Genomic DNA, 20,679 nt, shown 5'->3' on the forward strand with positions numbered 1-20,679 from the left:
TAGAGGAATGATCAACTCTGAGACAGCGACTGGTAGAATATTCTCTTTTTATTAATTATTTTATCTCTCTTTTTATTAATTAATTTCTCTCTCCTCTTATTAAATAATTTCTCTCTCTCTACAAATTAATTTATCTCATTTATCCATATTCTCACGATTATTATTTTACTGATTTATTTGATATTTATTATCTCTCGTTTAACAAATTCTCAGATTAAATATTTTAATAATATGTTTAAATAAATTCTAAACCTTAAACCCTAAACTCTAAATCCTAAACTCTAAAACCTAAATACTAAATTCTAAACCCTAAACCCTAATTAATATCAATGATTAGTTGAATTATGAATTTATCTCTTTTATTTTTATTTTATTTTTATGACTTTTTAATTTTTTTATTTATCAAATATTTTTTATGGCCTCTTTTTTCTTTTTTTTATTATTTTTTTTATATTGACTTATTAATATTTTTTTAGTTTTATTACTTATAAATAAATATTTATCTAATATTTATATTCTCGCGATTAATTATTTTCTCTCCAGTAACTAATTATTAATAATATGAAAGAGAAAATAATTAATAAAAGGAGAAAAAATATTCTACCTGTCAACCCACGCACGTAGGCATCGCGCTCCCAGTCGCTGTCTCAAGTCGCGCTCTCTATCATTTTTCATTTTTTTAAGTCGATCATTATTTTTTAAATAATCAAGTTTTTTAAGCCTATATACAAGCATCTATAAAAGAAGAGGACCGGCTTGTGACAAAGTAGACAATGAAGAAGAAAATGGAGATGATTTTCATTCCTTCCCCAGGCATTAGCCACATAGCATCCATTGTTGAGATGGCCAAGCTCATAGTCGCGCGAGACCAACGCCTTTCCATAACCATCTTCGTTATCAAACCACCCGGTGCCGGTGCCGCCAATACCGACATGAGCTCCTTCGACGATAAGTACGACCCAACACGCATAAGGTTCCTCCATCTCCGTGAACCCAACCCAGACTCAATCAAACATTCAAATTATGCAGCCAGTTTCTTTGCAAGCGCTGGTGAGATCCAAATACCGATCGTCCGTGAAGCCATCGCAGCCGAAGTCATCAGCCGACCCGGAAATCTCGCCGGGATACTCATGGACATGTTCTGCGCCTGCATGGTTGATGTGGCAAATGAATTTCACGTTCCTTCTTATATCTACTTTCCTCCTGGCGCCGCTTGTTTAGGTCTGATGAACCATATGCAGGCCTTGAAAGACAAAGAACACGGTACTAACTGGTCGGAATTCATGAACTCTGACGCCCAGCTAGACATACCCATATTCTCCCACCCATACCCGGCGAAGGTTCTTCCGTTGGTGATGACTGACGAGGCAAACGGCTCCAACACATTGCTTGGCCTAACCGAAAAGTTTAACCAATCCAAAGGTATTGTGGTAAATACATTCGGGGAGATGGAATCCCGCGTCATTAGAGTCATATCGGAAAACGAGAACCTCCCGCCGATTTACCCGGTGGGCCCACTTCTCAATCACGAGAAGGGCGTCGGAGGAGGAGACAAGCAGGACGAGATCATGCAGTGGTTAGACGGTCAGCCTCATTCGTCGGTGGTGTTCCTCTGTTTCGGGAGTATGGGTATTTTCGGGGAGGGTCAAGTGAAGGAGATCGCGGTGGCGCTGGAGCGGAGTCGCCACCGGTTCTTGTGGTCTTTGAGGATGCCACCTACATCAACAGTTCCTATAAAGGAGGTCCTGCCGGAAGGGTTCTTGGAGAGGACATGTGAAGTTGGGAAATTGATAGGATGGGCACCACAAGTGGAGGTTTTGTCCCACAAAGCGGTGGGGGGATTCGTGTCGCATTGCGGGTGGAATTCGACGTTGGAGAGTTTGTGGTGCGGTGTGCCAATGGCGGCTTGGCCTTTGTACTCGGAGCAACAAATGAATGCGTTCTTATTGGTGAAGGAATTGGAGTTAGCGGTGGAGGTTAAGATGAATTATCGTATGAACTTTAATGGAGAGGACGAAGTTGTGGCGGCCTCAGTGATCGAGAATGCGATAACGCAGCTGATGAATGATGGGAGGATGAGGAAAAGGGTGGAGGATAAAAGCCAGAAGAGCCGGGAGGCAATGATGGAAGGAGGATCTTCTTACATATCTTTGGGTCGATTTATAGATGATGTAATCAGCAACGCACCCTCATCTTAAGATTTCAATGCCACATATAAATAAATTAGTAAAAAACGTGGACCCGATCTCATGTCTTTGGTTAAGTTTTTTCAATAGAATAAAAATAGTAAGATCATTACTCTTGTTTGGCCTTGTTCAATGTTGGTATACTATTGAAAATGCAGTTGCAGTTGATATGTTGATGAAGTCAATTGAAGTCAATTACTATCAACAAGCCCAAACATTGTTTGAGCTTTTTTAATGTCTTAAGTCTTGCATTTATCGAAAGTAGAGGTACCTGATTTATCTTTATGAGATTGAATATTCGGAGATTGTTGTGTACGTGCTTTATATATACATGTTAATTAAATTTAGACTTAATGGGATGAGTCTAAAGTAGTTTAGTCACTGTGACTTAATTATTATTTTATAAATACCAGGTAAATATATGGTTTAACCTTAAGAGTGAAATAATATATTTGACGACACTCCCGATGACATAGGCAGTTTGGTTGAACCTTGTTATATATTGAGTTCTTTCTCTTACTTTCTTTATTGTTATTAGTTTATGTGGTTATTCGAATCAACACTTTTCCTTGTCAGCACCAATAAGATCCAAAAGTCGATCATTCGTGAAGCCATAGCGGCCTAGTGAGTATCGACAAGGGTAGTGGGTCGACTCTGTTTTCTTGACCCACCTAAAAAGTTTAGTTTGACCAACGACATTGTGGTAAATACATTCGCCTTGATTGAGTCACGCACGATTAGAGTCCTATCCGACGATGAGAAGGTCCCACCTATTTATTGGATGTGTCCGATTCTCAATCACAAGAAGAACATCGGAGAAAAGCACGACTAGATCATGCGATGGCTGGACAATCAGTTGCCTTCGTCGGTGGTATTCCTTTGTTTCAGGTGTATGGGCACATTTAGGGAGGCACAAGTGAAAGAGATCGCGGTAGCACTCGAGCTTAGACGCTTTGGGTCTTGTGGTCACTGAGAAGGCTGTCGATTGAAAATAAGTCTGCCCTTGCAAAGGAATACGATGACCCGACTGAAGTCGGGCTAGAAGGGTAGGGCTTGCAAAAAAACGGAAGACCGATAACCCAATTGAACCGATAGCTTACCGGTTTCATTCTATCTTATCGATTTATTGGTTAACCGGTTCTAACGGTTCCGGATTTTACCGGTCAACTATTTTTCTAGCGGTATAACCGTAAATCGGTAATAATTTAATCATATATTTATATTAGTTATTTATTTATTTTTTTAAATATTAAACATATTATAAACAATATTTAATAATATATATATATATATATAATAAAAAATTAATTTTTAATTATAATTTGTATAGAATTGTTTAAATAAAAATCTTATTTATATGGTTATTAGTTTAAAAATAAATATTTTTAAAATATATTATATTATTAGAAGAATATAATATATTATAACATATTTCTAAATATATCTATAAAATATTATTATTATATAGATAAAAAAAAATGGAGAATACAAATAAAAAGTAAGACACAAATAATAATTTTGAAAAAAAATTATTTATAAGTTTAATAGTTAATTTTAAAAATTGAATTATCGGTTTACGGTTAAACCGGTTAATCACCGGTACCGATTAAAACCAATAGAATCAAAACCGGTAAACCGTTACTAATATTGGTCGGTTAACTGACTTGTAAAAATAAGAGGTAAAATCGGATTTAACCGGAACCGTTTATACACCCTCTTGAAGGTCTTTGGAGAGTACGGGTGAATTTTTTTTATTCCTCACTATTTATCATTACATTTTTATGAAGTCAAAGTTTCTTACCTTTGGATGATAAGTTACAATGATTTTAATATTCTTCTTTATTTAATTAGGTGAGGATCACCACTCTACTTATAGCTTAAAAAAACATTGATAATAATCATAATATTATGCTATTTTCTACCTTAACACCAATAAAAAAAAATTCTAAGTTAGAATTTGATAAACAAAAACAATGTTGTTATAAATGAAAGTTAAAACAAGATGTAGGACAATTATTTTATAACATTGTAAAACGTTTATTAACAATTATAAATAAAATCAAACAATTGTAAAAGTTGGATCACAAAATTAGTAATGATGATATATTAACTCATTTAAAAGTACAATATACAAATCAAATCATATATTTATTTATTTTTGAATATTTACTCATAATCTTTTACTTTAAAATGTGTTTCAAATTAGAATAAAAATTAAGAACATATTCATATTGATACAATGTCTTTATTATTATTCTTTAAGGTACAAACTCTTTAAGAATGTTTTGTTTAAAGTAAAAATATTCGGAATAGGTAAAAAATTGTATTAACTTTCTCCGTGAAATAAATTCACAATCTTTTCATTAGTTACGATCATTTAATTTATCAATAATAATTATTTCTATTCTTCTTAGAAAGAACCCAGTTTTTTACAAATTATAAGCACTCAATAAGGTTATTTAAACAATTAAACATGCATATTTAATTTTAACTATTTTATATTTGAGAAAGAGTTATTATGAAACATATATACATACAAACAGACAATGGCATCTATGTGATGGTATATAAATGTATATTTAAATATATTTAAATGTTGCCATCCAGTCACGTTTCAATATTAAAAATTATACTGTATCTAATTTGGCTGTTACTAACCACCATCCTCTATCTAGATTCTTCCATCCCAAATCATAAAATCAAACTCAAATATTTGAATATTAAATTTATTATTAGTAATTTATAATATTGTCAATATTTAATATGTAATACTTGAGAAAAAAATTGTTTTCAACTAAAATTTAAAATTAATTAGCACAACAACTTAATTTTGAGACCCAATTGATTAATATATGTGTTATGATGAACTTGAGTCCTTAATTAATCCAAAAGACACTTCATTTAGGATGTTTTAATTATGGAATCCAATGTACACGTTTAGAATGATATTATGACCTTATTAGTTTAATTAAATATGTTAATGGTTAGTAATGAGTAATTATTGATGCAATCATTTTGACATATTTCAAGAAATCTATAATATTATTAATTAGTTATTGTTTTTTTTTTAACGGTTAAAACCATTTCATTAAAATTTCAAAAATGAAAGGGTCAATGATCAAAATTAGACAAACCTTAGCTATGATTAAAGGATGACAATCAAACGATCTTAAAGAAAATGAATAGTAACAATCAAACATACAAACAAATATTATAAACTGTATCAAATCATAATTATCTCAATCAGAATTTTTATTTTCATACCAACCTGTTGTATCAACAAATTGTCTTCCTCTTAACTTTGTCCCTCCTCTTCCCATTCCTCTTGAAATAAAAGGAGGATGAACTGAAGAGGTTGATAAATACTGCACATTCTCATTTTGATTTCATTCTTTATAGGAACCTGTTTTGATTTGATAGAAAAATTATTTTTCAGGATTTTCGGACTCTTCACCTTGTTGTTCTCAACTTGAATTTCTAGATCAGTCTCAGGATTCTTGTCTTTGTTTCCCTTAGCTTCATCTATGGTATCCTCTGCAACAACCTTGGTAACATCTACTTCAACTTGATTATTCTGAGTATCCTCCTATCTGATTTCTTGTATTACAGTTTGACTTGTTTGAGAATCAACTTCCTTCATCTTCTTCATTCTCTGTTTCATTGCTACCTTTATTTTCTTATTCAACAGAAATCCCATTAATATCTTTTCTTCAATTTCATTACTTTCTTCATTTTCAGAGTCATTGGTTTTTGCTTCTTTCTCTGCCTCCATATTTTGCTATTTGCTTTTAGACTCCCCTATTTCTTTTTCCTGATTTTTTGCTTTTTGACCTTTCAATATCTTCTGCTCATCTTCCATAGCTTGAACACATTTTGTACTGGCATGTTGGAATGTATTGCACAATGCATACCTGTTCGGTCTTCACTCATAAGTGATTCCCATGACATTAGATTTTCCTTTCCTGTTGACCACTATCATATTATTCGGCAATGTACTACGAGGATTCACCTTTATGCTAATTCTAACAAAGGATGGATGCTCTCCTCCTTCTGTTATTGGGTCCATATATAATGGATTTCCCAATAACCCTGCATAAAGACTAATGACTTCTGCTTTATACATGTGTGCGGGGATATTCCAAAGCTTGAACCATATATGTGTTGTCTCCTTAGGTTTACTTAAAATGTTCAAATCTTCAAATCATTTTTCCAACTTCATGCAGTTGGATCCAATATATGTATGCCTATGTTTTAAAATTTCATCCAGATTCGACCCATTCTTGAATTAAAGAAAGTAGAGATCATGAAAATTTGTAAAGATCTTCTCCAACCGATTTTCCTTCCATTGTTTCATTAAAATTTCTTTACTGATTGAGAATGATACTTTGTTTTTCCAATATAATTCTCTACCACCACATTTTCCCATTCTTTTATGCACTTTTCTTCTATTTTATTAGAAAGTTTAAATTCAAAAGAAAAATTAAGTACCTCCACTTTTGTTTTAACATCCCCAAGAAGTTTTTCCCTTTATAGGCATGGTCTTCAACTTTCTTTCCTGCATTTTTATTTCATACCTAATTTACTTTCCAGTTAGAGTTGCTCTTAATAGTATAGGTCTTCGATTTAGAGGCCTTCATCAGCTCCCTCATTATAGTCACTGACCAATTTACTATCTTTTCATATTCTTCCTTTTTCAGCAAATTCCAGTCCTGAAGATAATGAATATTGAGTTGAATTGTTATATGCTCAATTTTCTCCTTATTAAGAACAATCTCTCCTTTTTTAGAATGCATCAAAAACTTGGTGATCTGGTTTTTAGACCAAACAGATTGACTCTCTCATTGTAACTAACCTTCCAGACTTCTTCTTTCTTTCCTTGCTTTCTTATATTATTTTATTCATAAACATTCTTCCCTTGCTTTCCTGGATTATTTTCTTAAGAATTTTCCACAATATTTGATTTTCCTTTGCTTTTGTCATGTTTTTCTTGAATGACTTCTTCAGTCATCTCGTTGAGACCTTCCATAACAAACTCTTTGACTTCCTTTGCTTTATTAATTTTCTTTTTCCCCATTGTTGAAGAGCATAACAAAATAATAAAGCAGAATAAATGCAGAAGTAGGACAATTCAGAACACTAACGATTTAGCGATAAAATCGTTTTGAAATGCAACCTTCCGAGAACACCAAAGATTAATTGATTAGTTTAAAGATAATATTTTTTATAAATATATACTCAAAGGGCAAACAATGAATTATGTTGATTCTGTTTTTTTTTTTTAATTATTCATTAAAATCTTATTATTTTTTCATCTATTAGATTCAACTTGGTAATATTTATTTAAAATACATCGAGTTGGATTCAATGGGTATTTTTGTCTTTACACATGCCAAAAATGTCAGTTTTACCAATTTTTATCAAGGATGGGTCATTTCCACGACAAAAAAACAAAAAACAATAGTCATTATTGGGGTCATTTCCTCAGGTTTTTCCAACCCCACACTTAGCTGTAAGGCTTTCTTCGGTTGGGTTATTTAAATAATCTAACCTACTCAAATATTTTTTCACTTTCCTTATCATTAATTAGTATTTACATCACTCAATTCATTACCCAAAATACTAAAATACTCTCTATTTTAAATTACTATTTATTATTTTATTATTATATATCAATACCTTTTAAGTAATTTTACCAAAAATATTTTCACCTTCTCAAAATCATCCCTAATCATTATTTATTTCCCCCTCTAGGTTATTACAATCACCCAATCTGAACAAGACCTAAGATGATTCAGCTACGAGGCCTTTGTACCACAAATTTATTTCTACTTGTGATTATAATTCCACTAATCAAATTCTTATTTTTATTTTCTTCTTATTATTTTTTTAACATTAGAATAAGTAATGATAAGATAACATAAAGAATAATTTATCAAAATTAATTATTTTTCTCATAAAATTAATGTTTAAAAGTAGTGTTTAAAAAACCAAAAGTTATATATTCCATTGTAACTTAAAATATTTTAAGTTGAGTTAAAATTAATAAACAAGTTTTTTCTGCTCTACAGTTTCTATAAAACAAGAGGACCAGCTTTTGACAGAGTAGATAATGAGGAAGAAAATGGAGCTGATTTTCATTCCTTCTCCAGGCATTGGCCACATAGTATCCATTGTTGAGATGGCTAAGCTCATAGTTGCGCGAGATCAACGCTTTTCCATAATCATCTTCGTCATCAAACCACCCGGAGCCGGTGCCATCAATACCGACTTAAGCTCCTTCGACCATAAGTACGATCCAACACGCATAAGGTTCCTCCATCTCCGTGAACCAAACCCAGACTCAATCAAACATTCAAATTATGCAGTCAGATTCTTTGCAAGCGCTGGTGAGATCCAAATACCGATTGTCCGTGAAGCCATTGCCGCCGAGGTCATCAGCCGACCCGGAAATCTTGTCGGGATACTTATGGACATGTTCTGCGCCTGTATGGTTGATGTCGCAAATGAATTTCACGTTCCTTCTTATATCTACTTTCCCCCTAGCGCCGCTTGTTTAGGTCTGATGAACCATATGCAGTCCTTGAGAGACAAAGAACACGGTACTGACGGGTCGGAATTCATGAATTCTGACGTCCAGCTGGACATACCCATATTCTCCAACCCATACCCGGCGAAGGTTCTTCCGTTGTCGATGATCGACGAGGAAAACGGCTCCACCACATTCCTTGGCCTGACCAAAAAGTTTAGCCAATCCAAAGGTATTGTGGTAAATACATTCGCGGGGATGGAATCCCTTGTTATTAGAGTCATTTCGGAAAATGAGAAGCTCCCGCCGATTTACCCGGTGGGTCCACTTCTCAATCACGAGAAGGGTGTCGGAGGAGACGACGACGAACACGACGAGATCATGCGGTGGTTAGACGCTCAGCCTCATTCGTCGGTGGTGTTCCTCTGTTTCGGGAGTATGGGTATTTTCGGGGAGGGTCAAGTGAAGGAGATCGCGGTGGCGCTGGAGCGGAGTCGCCACCGGTTCTTGTGGTCTTTGAGGATGCCACCTACATCAACAGTTCCTATAAAGGAGGTCCTGCCGGAAGGGTTCTTTGAGAGGACATGTAAAGTTGGGAAATTGATAGGATGGGCACCACAAGTGGAGGTTTTGTCGCACAAAGCGGTGGGGGGATTCGTGTCGCATTGCGGGTGGAACTCGACGTTGGAGAGTTTGTGGTGCGGTGTGCCAATGGCGGCTTGGCCTTTGTACTCGGAGCAAAAAATGAATGCGTTCTTGTTAGTGAAGGAATTGAAGTTGGCGGTGGAAGTGAAGATGGATTATCATATGAACTTTAATGGAGTAGAGGAGGAAATTGTGGAGGCCTCAGTGATCGAGAAGGCGATAATGCAGCTGATGAATGATGGGAGGATGAGGAAAAGGGTGAAGGATAAGAGCCAAAAGAGTCGAGAAGCAGTGATGGAAGGAGGATCTTCTTACATATCTTTGGATCGATTCATAGACGATGTAATCCTCAATGCACCCTCGTCTTAAGATTTCATTGCCATGTATAAATAAATAAATTAGTAAATAATGTGGATTTGATCTCATGTACGTCTTTGGTTAAGTTTTTTCAATATAATACAAATAGTAAATTTAGTACTATTAAAGGTTCATCATTCAATCTTAATACTTATTCCGTTTGGAAATAATCAAAACAAATCAAATATTTTCGAATTCATTAATCAAAATATTAAAATATTATTTATTTTAAATTATTATATATATATTTATTAACTACGTCATTAAAAAAAACAAATCTTTCTTACTAACTAATTTTGATAAAAAAAGACTCCGTTGTATATTAATGACCTATGGGTTGGGTATACACTTATAAGTTTCCCAACCAAAAAGTATTTAATCTTAAGAGAAATGGGTGAGTGAGACCAGTCACACAGTCATTGAAGAGATGTACGATCACCCAACTGACTATTTAAATGTAAATATGGTGATGATACTGTGAAGGCCTGACCAACCTCGGCTAAAATTATTTCTACAAGGAGCGTCTAGAATCTAGAATCCCTGTTGTCAGTAAGCGTGCAATTGTAATTGTAATCGACCATTTTTTTAATTAACCTCGTATTGGGGAAATTTGACGAAATGACCCTAAAAAAGGTAAATGAGCTGGTGATCAGCGCATAATTTTAAATGCGCTCTTCATATTTTTTTGACGAAATTGTACCTGTCGCGAGACGCAACCACCTGCAATGTGAAAAGTTCATAATCGCGAGACGCAATTTTTTTTTTTAATTTTTTTTTGAAAAAATTTGCTTCTCGCGATTGCCGGTTGCTTCTCGCAACCGGAGTTGCGTCTTACGATTTGTGGACTTTTCACATGTCATCCGGTTGCGAATCAACCAGCGGTGGCGCAACAAGAACAATTTCGTCAAAAAAAAATATGAAGTGATCACTCCGTTATATTTAACTTGTGTGCTTATTTTAAGGGTAAGAAGTCGTACACGTAACTTGAATGTGAAGACTTAAATAATTTTTTTATAGTAAAAATTTGAAAAAGTCTTTTAGTGGTAGTAATTAATTGGGTAAATGAGGAACGGTTGGGTTTTTCTTGATTGTTTGATTAAATTTTCTAAAACCAGTTTTTTATGGTTAAAAGTCAAAAATATTTTTTATTTTTAAAATATAAATTATTTTATATAATTAAATAAAGAATAATTTTGGTATTAAAATGATTAGATAGTTAAGTTTTGGAATAAAATCCTTAAAAAAAAAAAAAAAGCCAATTTATCAAACTAGCCCTAAATTGAGGAGTGTGATAGTCATTAAAAATATCAAAATCTGGTTTACCGGAAAGTTCGAGCATTTTTGTTTGTATCTGTCTCTTTAAACAATTTGCAAGTCACAAATAAAAGATAAAAATATTGAGATATATGGGCATTGGGCAATCTCAAAAAGAGAAAAAGAAAAGGTGTGGTTGTGAAGAGGACAAGCAGACAAGGCAAATTGATCCATTTTCATGAATGTGTGAGCTTTTTCTTAATAAACTGATTACTGTACTATTCATGGTTTTGTCAAGTAGTGGAAGAAGTATTTTTAAGGCTCCAATATGTAAAAAAAAGACCTGAGGAGTAGAGATCGACTAACCTAATAAGTAAGATATCATGGTGGACAAGGTGAAGAAGATAGAGCTGGTTTTCATTCCTTCCCCAGGGATTGGACACATAGTATCCATGGTTCAGATGGCCAAGCTCATAGTTGCTAGAGACCCACGTCTCTCCATCACTGTTCTAGTCATAAAACGACCCGGTGCCACCGCCGCCGTCAATATCGTTGAATTGGTACCCGTCGACCAGACACGCATAAGGTTCCTACATCTCCGGGAGCCCGACCCGGTCTCAATCATCCATTTAAACGCCGGAGACCGTTTCTTTGCAAGCATTGGCGAGTTACAATTACCAATCGTCCGGGAAGCCATCGCAGCAGAAGTCCTCGGCCGACCCGGATCAGGGAATCTTGCTGGTCTCATAATCGACATGTTTTGTGCATGTATGGTTGATGTAGCAAAGGAATTTCATGTTCCTTCCTATATCTACTTTCCCTGTAACGCAGCTTCTCTTGGTCAGATGTATCATATGAAAGCCTTGAGAGATGAACACGGTACGGACGGGTCTGAATTCATGAACTCCGATGTTTTACTGGACATACCCTTTTTCTCCCACCCATACCCAGCGAAGGTTCTTCCGACGGTGTCAATCGACGAGGCTTTAGGTTCCACCACATTTCTTAACTTAACCAAGAAGTTCAATGAATCAAATGGTATTGTGATAAATACATTCGCCGAGCTGGAATCCCGTGCCATTAGAGTCATCTCGGAAATTGAGAAATTCCCGCCGGTTTACTCTGTGGGTCCTATTCTCAATCACGAGAAGAGCGTGGGAGAAGAGCACGACGAGATCATGAGGTGGCTGGACGGTCAACCTCCTTCATCGGTTGTGTACCTTTGTTTCGGGAGCATGGGTACCTTCGGGGAGGCGCAAGTGAAGGAGATCGCGATGGCATTGGAGAAGAGCCGCCACCGGTTCTTGTGGTCGTTGAGGTTGCCGCCTTCAATAAAGGTTCCTATAACGGAGGTCCTGCCAGAAGGGTTCTTGGAGAGGACTGGTGATGTGGGGAAATTGGTCGGATGGACCCCGCAAGTGGAGGTATTGTCGCACAACGCGGTGGGGGGATTCGTGTCGCACTGCGGGTGGAATTCTACGTTGGAAAGTTTGTGGTGTGGTGTGCCGGTGGCAGCTTGGCCGATGTTTGCGGAGCAACAGTTGAATGCGTTCCTATTGGTGAAGGAGCTGGAATTAGCTGTGGAAGTTAAGATGGAATTCAGGCAGAACCCTTTTAGTGTAAATGTTGACGACATTGTGGCGGCATCAGTGATCGAGGGGGCGATAAGGCGGCTGATGGATGTGAACGAGATGAGGAAGAAAGTGAAGGATATGAGCCAGATGAGCCGGAAGGCAGTGATGGAAGGAGGATCTTCTTATGTATCTCTAGGGCGATTCATAGAAGATGTAATCCACAATGCCCATTGTGGTGATCTATCTGAAGATTGAATATGCCAGACATTAAAATAATCATAATAATGCTGACTCTCATGTATTCAGTTTTCTTTGTGTACTTGAAAGAACTGGATAAATTATTGGAACTACCAAAAAATCTGGACTGAATAATCTGAATCAAACTAGTAGCACTTAGAAAGATGTTACAATTTGGAGCATAACCATGAAAGTTTACTACAAACTAAGAAAAAACGACCCGTCATCAGGAAAAAGCTTTACAAAAAATGTGCAGTATGTTTTGTTTTTGTTTGGTATATTTCATTTGCAGCAAAAAAGAAGAAGAAAGACAATGTTGGCTTGCCTTGGCTTGCTGCTACTGCTACTTTAGTTGAATTGCGCCACAAGCAATCATTCGATGTCCAATTTAACCTGAAAAATACATGTTCTATTCATGTCTCGTCACACAACCATGCAACATCTGACTACTTCTCAAATTAGCATCATCCTGAAGTCGGGCAGAAATCCAGAATTATTACTTTTCAGGGATGAATATTAGTTACTTACTTGCAACCTGTAACCAGACTGGGTTTCGGTAAACTCAACAGGGTTGAGTGGTACAACAACAAATGACATTTTAGATGTGTATTTCTTGATCCTCAAAGAGATGAGAATACTTGATGTAATTCCAAGAATGGGGAAAAAATATGACAAAAAAATGGACTTTCTAGAGCCAGTTGCCGAAGCTACGGCAGCTCCAGCAAGGCTTCCAATGGATGTATTCTGCAATATCATAGGCAGGCAACCGATGATTGTAGGCAGAAGAAAATCCAAAACAAACCGTACCTTTGTGGCTGCTAAGGCATAGTTTATTATATAAGATGGTATAGGAGAGAAACGAGCAAGAAGAACAAACTTCCATCCATCTTGTTCAACACCATTTGAAAGTATGTTAAAGTATCTGTTTCTATGAGCCCATTCCATGGCTGATCTCGACCTTCTAAATACCAGCCTGAAAATATAACAAAATGAACACCAAGACATCATATCATTATATTGTCGATTCCGGGAAAGATTCAAGTTTGCAATTGTTTTACCTTCCAATCCAAAATGATAGAGAAGCTCCAAGAATTTTGGCAGAGAAGACACAGAAAATTGCAGGAAGGAAACCAAATAGAAGAGCAGCACCCGCCTCAAAGAAGACGGCGTAAGGAAGACATAGAGCTAGGGTTACAGTGTGGAGTGCCACATAGGCTGGTATGGCCCAAACTCCAAGCCGATCTGTCATCTCCTTCAGCATATGCAACACTGTATCTTTATTCATCCACTCCCCTCCTCCACACTTCTTGCTCAACGCAATTACTACTGAAATTATCATTACAACCACCACCACAGACCTCCATCGTCTCCTTAACATCATCTTCTTCCCACTAGATCTCCCTTTAGCTTTCATTTTCAAAATTGTCCTGCCTGGATATGGAGAAAGAGAATTTCTAAGGAAATGAAAATTTAGACACAAATTGAATTAGCCTCTTGACTTTCTTTAAACTTAGATGATCCGAATGAACAAATAAGACATCATTTTCAGCTTCCTCCAAGAAGACATAATAGCTATTAGATAATTTGAGATACAATCTTATGAACAGATAAGTTGCTATGTCATAATCATATTCACAGAAGCATGCATACTTAGGACATACATATTGAGCAGCCCAGCGCCAGGGCAGGAAACAAAATTGATCAAACAAAATTTGGGCAAAGTATAAAACAATGGGAAATCAATCAAATGAGAATAATCTATCATACCTATAATAATTTATGTATACATTTAACCCCAATAGAACAGTCTAACATAAACAGTAAACTAAGCATTTCAAATTTATAATCTAACAATCTGACTGCTAGCATTATCCAATCTAAGCATTTCTAAACTAAAATTATAACATAAACTAAGTTAACTACCATTATAACATAACAGACTAACAAAGCAATGCTCTATGTATAACGACGGCGCTTAGAAACTCACTTGTAGCCTGGAAGCTGAAAGAGGGATGGATCGCTGGACGGAGATTGAGCCGTGCTGCAGAGTGCGACTTAGAAAGTTAGAAATATTGTCTGAAAAGCTGAAGATGAAGAAGATTCACAACCTAAACCGTAATTGAAGAAACTTACATTGATCGTATATACTAATTGATGAACCTAGTCTTCCGCTGCTCCACGATTGCTGTTTCGACTGCTGCTGCTGCGATCGGGAATATGGAGGAGCTCAATCAAGGAAATGGAATTGAGAGAATGGAGATTGGTGCCAAGGAATCGTCGTTACTTTGGTATTCTCTTCACGCAAGGGCTTCGCCACCAAAAAGCTTGCCCATTCTCTTCTCCTTTAACGGCAACATTCTATCATAGAAAGTGTTACTTTCTTATTATAAATTAATTTTTAAAATAATAAAATATAAATAATTATGATAAAATTAATTATATTACATTAATTTAAATATTTTATTATATTTATTATGTGCAGTTAATTATGTATTTTCATTTAGTTAATTCTTTAATAATATTCTAAGTTAGGGGCAAAATAGTCATATTTTAGAGAATCTCGTAACAGACAACCCCGACTTTAACGGTGTTATTTGAACCAAATTAAACAAGGCCAAACACTTTGGAGCATAGCTACTACTAACAAACAAAGAACAAAAAGCTTTACAAAAAATGTTACAGTATGTTTTGTTGTTTGTTCAGTATGTTTCATTTGAAGCAATAAAAAAAGGAGACTATTATATGTTAGCTTTGCTTTGGCTTCATCCATTCATTCATTCATCAAGATAGCTGTTGTTGCTGCAGTTGAATTGCGCCCCATCATTTAATGTCCAATTCAATTTGAAAAATCACGTTTATTTCCCGTTTTTTATATAATAAGATTAAGATACACGTTCTATTCATGTCTCGTGTCTCGTCACACAACCATGCAGCATCTGACTACTTCTCAAATTAGCGTCGTCCTGAAATCGTCAAACAGAAATCCATAATTAGGAAGATTATTATTAATATTATCAGTTATCTTTCAGAGACTTACTTGCAAGCTGTAAGCATAACTTGTATTTGGTCTGAAATCCAAATGCACCTACATTAAGATGAAATCCTTTGTTGTTAAAGGGGTAATGCCCTATTTTAGTCCTTAGTATACCTACTTATAACATACCAGTCCATGCATGCTTTGTTGGGTTCCAAAGAAACCGTCTTGACCTGGAGTTATTGAACTACTTAACTGACCCTGTGTAATAAATTCAGTTCGAGACTAAGTGTGCGCTTGATAAAACTGAAAATGAATAGTTAGAATACTGAATTTTAAGTATCTTAAAATGTTTACTAAGCCTGTGGAACTAATGCTTAGAAAGTACTATTTTACCCTTGAATAACGGTTAAAATCCTTCGCACCTTACAGAATTAAGCCAGATTTTATACTTTTTATATAAAGAAGTGCTTTTAAGTAGTAATTATCGAAAGAACTTATTCAAATAAGCACATAAATATTTAGATTCACCACCTAAATGTTCATAAATTTTCCAAATCTGTTACGTTTAAGCAAAGAAGAAGACATAATGGCACGTACCAACCCCTGTATGCCTTGCGGAGGACTAACATAATAACCATCATGTGGTGGTTCCATCAAGTTCAGCTGTATTTGGAAGGAACAAATTAAGGATATTTATTATAAGTTGTCATGGTCTTTTTTTGGGAAAATAACCATATATTAGTTCAAGAATTCTTACCATTCCCGGTACATTCTGTTGTGTCCCATAGTAGCCATTAAGAGTTATTCCTTCCGAACTTAGATTGTCCTATAAAAGGTAAGAATTTTGAGGGAAAGAGGAATTCAATGTTTTTGTTTCCAATTCCAATCAAAAAAATATGAAATGAATTTATTCTAAGCAAAATGGAGAACAAACCATATGTGGCAAGCTGCCATGAGCCTCCTCAACGGGTTCAGGTTCCAACTGTACCTGAGATAAGAATCAATTCATGCTTGAGGGATCCGAGTCTGTTTACAGGGGAAAATCGAGACAACATGAGATAGCTTATGACCTTTCTTTTCTTGGTTGTTTTTCTTTTAATTGTTCTATTCCCAACATGTCCCTGGTTTTCTTCCTCCATTTCACGGATAGAAAGGGCATTGCTTGTAGATTCTGTAACATTTCTATTATTGACATTCACACAGTTATTAAGAGCATCTACAAAAGTGCGGAATGCAATTTTGTAATTTTCTTCAGACAGGGATCCTTCCTCACTTAGCTCAATAGCACGTCTGCATAAATCATTATACCGTTGCACTCTAGTACGTCCGTTTTCCACTCTAGCAATTGATTGCCCATTCTTTGCATCTTTAGTCCACCGTTTCAAAATATAATGAGATGGAATACTTGAAAAGCCATGTAGTTGAAGGACAATCATAGCATGCCTACAAAGAAACCCTTTGTATTCGAACAAAAGGCATGAACAAGAAACCTCCAGCTTCGCCTCATTCCACGTGACAGTAAAACTGTCGCTTTTTTCACAATCTTCAACACGGAAAGTCACATCTGATCCAACTTCACTCTCTTTCTTAGGGTGGCAACCGACTACTCCCAAAACTTCAACTTGAAACTTCTTGAATATAGCGTGTGTGTAAACAGTCGACATTTGTTTCTCCCAAGGCGATGGAGATTTAACCGCAGGCTGTTTGTGCCAGGTATCGAAGTCTGCAACAGCTTCCTCCTCATATCGGTTCTGGAGAATCACTCCGTATTGTTTTATGAATTCCTTCAAAGTGCTTTTCTTATGTATGTACTTATCAAAGAAAGAACCAACACTTTCGGCTCGTTGAGTTGTCGACATTCCTGCAAAGAAAGTATCCTTCATGTAAATCGGGACCCACATTTTACGATCATCGTAGAGCGAAAGTATCCAAACGTTGTCTTGGAGTTCAAATCTGGCTAGCATTTTCCACCATCTAAAATCAAACTGTTTATCCGTCCATGATTTGAAGATACACTTGTAGAACTTCCGTAAGAAGTTCTCATGGCTTTTGACACTAGAAAGAGCTTCGGGAATCTTTTCCAATATATGCCAGAGTTGAAAGCAATGGCGCGAGTTAGGGAAAACTTCTTGGATGGATGCCTTCAAAGCATTGCCTTGATCTGTCATTATCAATTTAGGTGCATTCCCACCCATTGCTCTAAGCCATGACTTCATTACCCATTCGAATGTTGATTTGTTTTCATCGGATACCAAAGCACACCCGAGCAGTATCGGTTGAAGGTGATGATTGACTCCAATAAAAGGAGCAAACGGCATTTTATCGCTACCTTTGATGTAGCTGGTATCGAAAAACACCACATCGTTGAAACTGGTGTAATCATTCCTGCTCTTAGCATCAACCCAGAAAAAGTTTCTCAAACGTTGGTCTTCATTCAAGTCTATTGCATAAAAGAAATTGGGATTTTCTCTCTGGACATGCATGAAATACTCTAGCATAACTTGTGCATCTCCTTCCTCAAGTGCCAAATATTGGCCTTTTTCCCTATCCCTGGTCAAACCAACCGATTTATGTCCACAATGTTGCCTAGACATCTCTACATACATCTTTCTCGTCCGTTCACTAACAGCATTCAAGATGTCAATATTATTTTTCTCGACTAATTTAACGTTCTTGCGAATTTGAAAATGATACGCAAGTGCTGGTAAAAGCTCATGATTATGCTCCTTAATGAACTCGTGAATATGCCACTTCCCATCTTTCCGTCTCTTAACATGCATGCTGGCTTTGCAGTCTGTCTTTTTAACACTTGGTCGTCTTGAGCTGGCCCCGTCTGATTCAGGCGTCACTCCATATCGAGAACATGCATATTTGGCATCGATAAATTCTTTCGACTTCTTCGAGCGTCGACTGTTTTTAATTGAAGTAGTGAATCCCATTGACTTGGCATATTCTTGGTAGAACAAATTTGCTGCCTCGTGCGATTCAAACTCTATACCATTATGCGGTTCAAAATCTGAATCCCCCATTATCCCTGCGGAATTTTTAGAATTTGCTCCATCCGTGTTGTTTTCAACTACTACATCAGCTACATTATTGCTATCTTCCTGAATATGGTTCATGTCTCCAGAATCCATCTTATTTAACAACAGTTGGTCACACCCTTTCTTGACCATATTTTTATAACACAGTCATCTAAAATCTCTTCTAGCACAGGAATTCATTAGCTCAGCTATAACATCTTTTCCCCCCTGAAACAAGGAAATACTCCATTTTTAGGGAAAACACTAAATTGAAGTACATGATATAGGTGTAAATATTTTCAAAGTGGTCATCCATTCATTAACACAGTCACATTTGCACAATAGAAGAGTAAGAAACTGACAATGCTATGCGACCTTTCAGTGACTATACAATACTTATGGTCCAATAATATATTGAGCCTGCCCTATAGTAACGTCTTTTTCGCTCCCCTGTTGTGCTCTTCAAGATTCCTCTTCGTCTGATCCTCCCGTAGATAGATGCTCATGGCTCAAAGAAAGAACAAAAGAGATAGAATTGAAAGAATGGAAAGATTTAGAAACGTCCTTTGAAGACAGCTGGTTTAGAGTCGCCACCACAGTTTACTTTCTCAATGGAAAGAAAAGAAAGTAAGACATTGATCTTCCGTAACCAGAGACTTGGGATCAGTGTTTGGTTACCATACAAATGCTGCCTAGATACCCCTCTTGTTGGAGATCATGAAAGTAGTAGTTCTTTGTTCGAACTACTCACATTTTTTCTGAATTTCCAAGTCTTTTAAAATTCCTAATATTCCCAAAATTCCTTTTCCATTACAATTCCATAAATCAAGTTTCATCCCACAGTTTAATAATGCCCCAACTTCTTCTATCAATTGGCATATCAATGTAGGATTAGTTCATACTTAAGGTAGTCCCAATTACATTAACGGGGCAGCAGTATATATATAGGTTATGAATATTGAATAATTTAGAAACACAGTCATAATATCAAAGCAGATTTAATTTCATCTTATGTTCATGAGATCAGACCACCTCAAATCATTTTGATATTTATTTTAGTAACCAAGTAGGATTCGTCTAGACCCAAATATAAGAATCGATTTTAAGCAATGAATTGGAGCAATAACATCCTTTACCGGAATTCTTTTATAGATGCTAAAATCTCAATTACAGAAGATTCACAGCTAGACCATAACTATAGTATAAACTTACATTGATCGGATAAACTAATTGACGAGTCTAGTCTTCAACTAGATTGCCTTGGTATCCAAGGGAATGGAGATCGGTTCCTGTTCGATATCAAAATTATGTAGCCTTGGTATCGTTCGTCTTTAAATGTCAAAATCGGGTACTAAATCGAACGGCGAGATCTTCCTCTTCTTCCTGTCTTGGATCTTTACGCGGCCGATGGCAAGGAACGTGGTCTGGTTTGGCTTGGTCTTCCGACATGAAAAGGCTTATCTATCCATTGATTGATTCTCTTCTCCTTCTTCGCGGCGACATTCTCCCGCAGAAAAGGGTAAAAAGCCCAAATTTTCCTTTCGCAACCCATTAGATCAGATCAACCGAAGTCCACATAGGCCTTGTTTGGGTATCCAGTTATTTCCTCTATTTGTGATTTTTTTTTATTAGAAAGCAAACTTAATTTTAAAAACACATTCTAAAATTATGAATGTTTTTTTTATAAAATAAAATGTAATATAATGTTTCTCGTTATTTTAATCATATTTATATATGGTAAGTTATTATTTGGCATAATTTTTTTTTTTTGCGATGGTTATCGATCATCGGACAAAAATAAATTTTAATACCGTTCAGAATTTTGGATAGAGATTTCTCTGACACCGCTTAATTGGTTTACTCAACTTACTCTACTTCGTCACTCATTATTATCTCTATA

General features: G+C 35.9%; 5 protein-coding genes across 5 annotated transcripts; 3 read left to right on the forward strand and 2 right to left on the reverse strand.

Annotated features, from left to right (window-relative positions):
* The first annotated feature begins 773 nt into the window (after positions 1 to 773).
* LOC124939950 (anthocyanidin 3-O-glucosyltransferase 2-like) lies at positions 774 to 2,285 on the forward strand. Its single transcript, XM_047480415.1, has one exon. The coding sequence runs from the start codon at positions 774 to 776 to the stop codon at positions 2,196 to 2,198; it is 1,425 nt and encodes a 474-aa protein (XP_047336371.1). The 3' UTR covers positions 2,199 to 2,285.
* Positions 2,286 to 8,276: 5,991 nt separating this feature from the next.
* Positions 8,277 to 9,840, forward strand: LOC124939917 (UDP-glycosyltransferase 71A15-like). The gene has a single exon (XM_047480380.1). It carries the CDS (start codon positions 8,296 to 8,298, stop codon positions 9,724 to 9,726), a length of 1,431 nt encoding a protein of 476 aa, XP_047336336.1. The 5' UTR covers positions 8,277 to 8,295; the 3' UTR covers positions 9,727 to 9,840.
* A 1,511-nt stretch (positions 9,841 to 11,351) lies between these two features.
* Positions 11,352 to 12,925, forward strand: LOC124938290 (anthocyanidin 3-O-glucosyltransferase 2-like). Its single transcript, XM_047478710.1, has one exon. The coding sequence runs from the start codon at positions 11,352 to 11,354 to the stop codon at positions 12,795 to 12,797; it is 1,446 nt and encodes a 481-aa protein (XP_047334666.1). The 3' UTR covers positions 12,798 to 12,925.
* LOC124938291 lies at positions 12,652 to 14,997 on the reverse strand. The gene is made up of 6 exons (XM_047478711.1): positions 14,913 to 14,997; positions 14,767 to 14,820; positions 13,838 to 14,210; positions 13,308 to 13,752; positions 13,105 to 13,172; positions 12,652 to 12,786 (listed from the first exon to the last, which is right to left on the reverse strand). Exons 3-5 carry the CDS (start codon positions 14,191 to 14,193, stop codon positions 13,152 to 13,154), a joined length of 822 nt encoding a protein of 273 aa, XP_047334667.1. The 5' UTR covers positions 14,194 to 14,210; positions 14,767 to 14,820; positions 14,913 to 14,997; the 3' UTR covers positions 12,652 to 12,786; positions 13,105 to 13,151.
* Positions 14,998 to 15,420: 423 nt separating this feature from the next.
* Positions 15,421 to 20,303, reverse strand: LOC124937607 (protein FAR-RED IMPAIRED RESPONSE 1). The gene is made up of 8 exons (XM_047477901.1): positions 19,992 to 20,303; positions 16,827 to 19,007; positions 16,691 to 16,744; positions 16,514 to 16,582; positions 16,354 to 16,419; positions 15,943 to 16,014; positions 15,817 to 15,864; positions 15,421 to 15,742 (listed from the first exon to the last, which is right to left on the reverse strand). Exons 2-8 carry the CDS (start codon positions 18,930 to 18,932, stop codon positions 15,680 to 15,682), a joined length of 2,478 nt encoding a protein of 825 aa, XP_047333857.1. The 5' UTR covers positions 18,933 to 19,007; positions 19,992 to 20,303; the 3' UTR covers positions 15,421 to 15,679.
* Positions 20,304 to 20,679: the final 376 nt, after the last annotated feature.

Source organism: Impatiens glandulifera, chromosome 5 (assembly GCF_907164915.1).
Source record: "Impatiens glandulifera chromosome 5, dImpGla2.1, whole genome shotgun sequence".
NCBI lineage: Eukaryota > Viridiplantae > Streptophyta > Magnoliopsida > Ericales > Balsaminaceae > Impatiens > Impatiens glandulifera.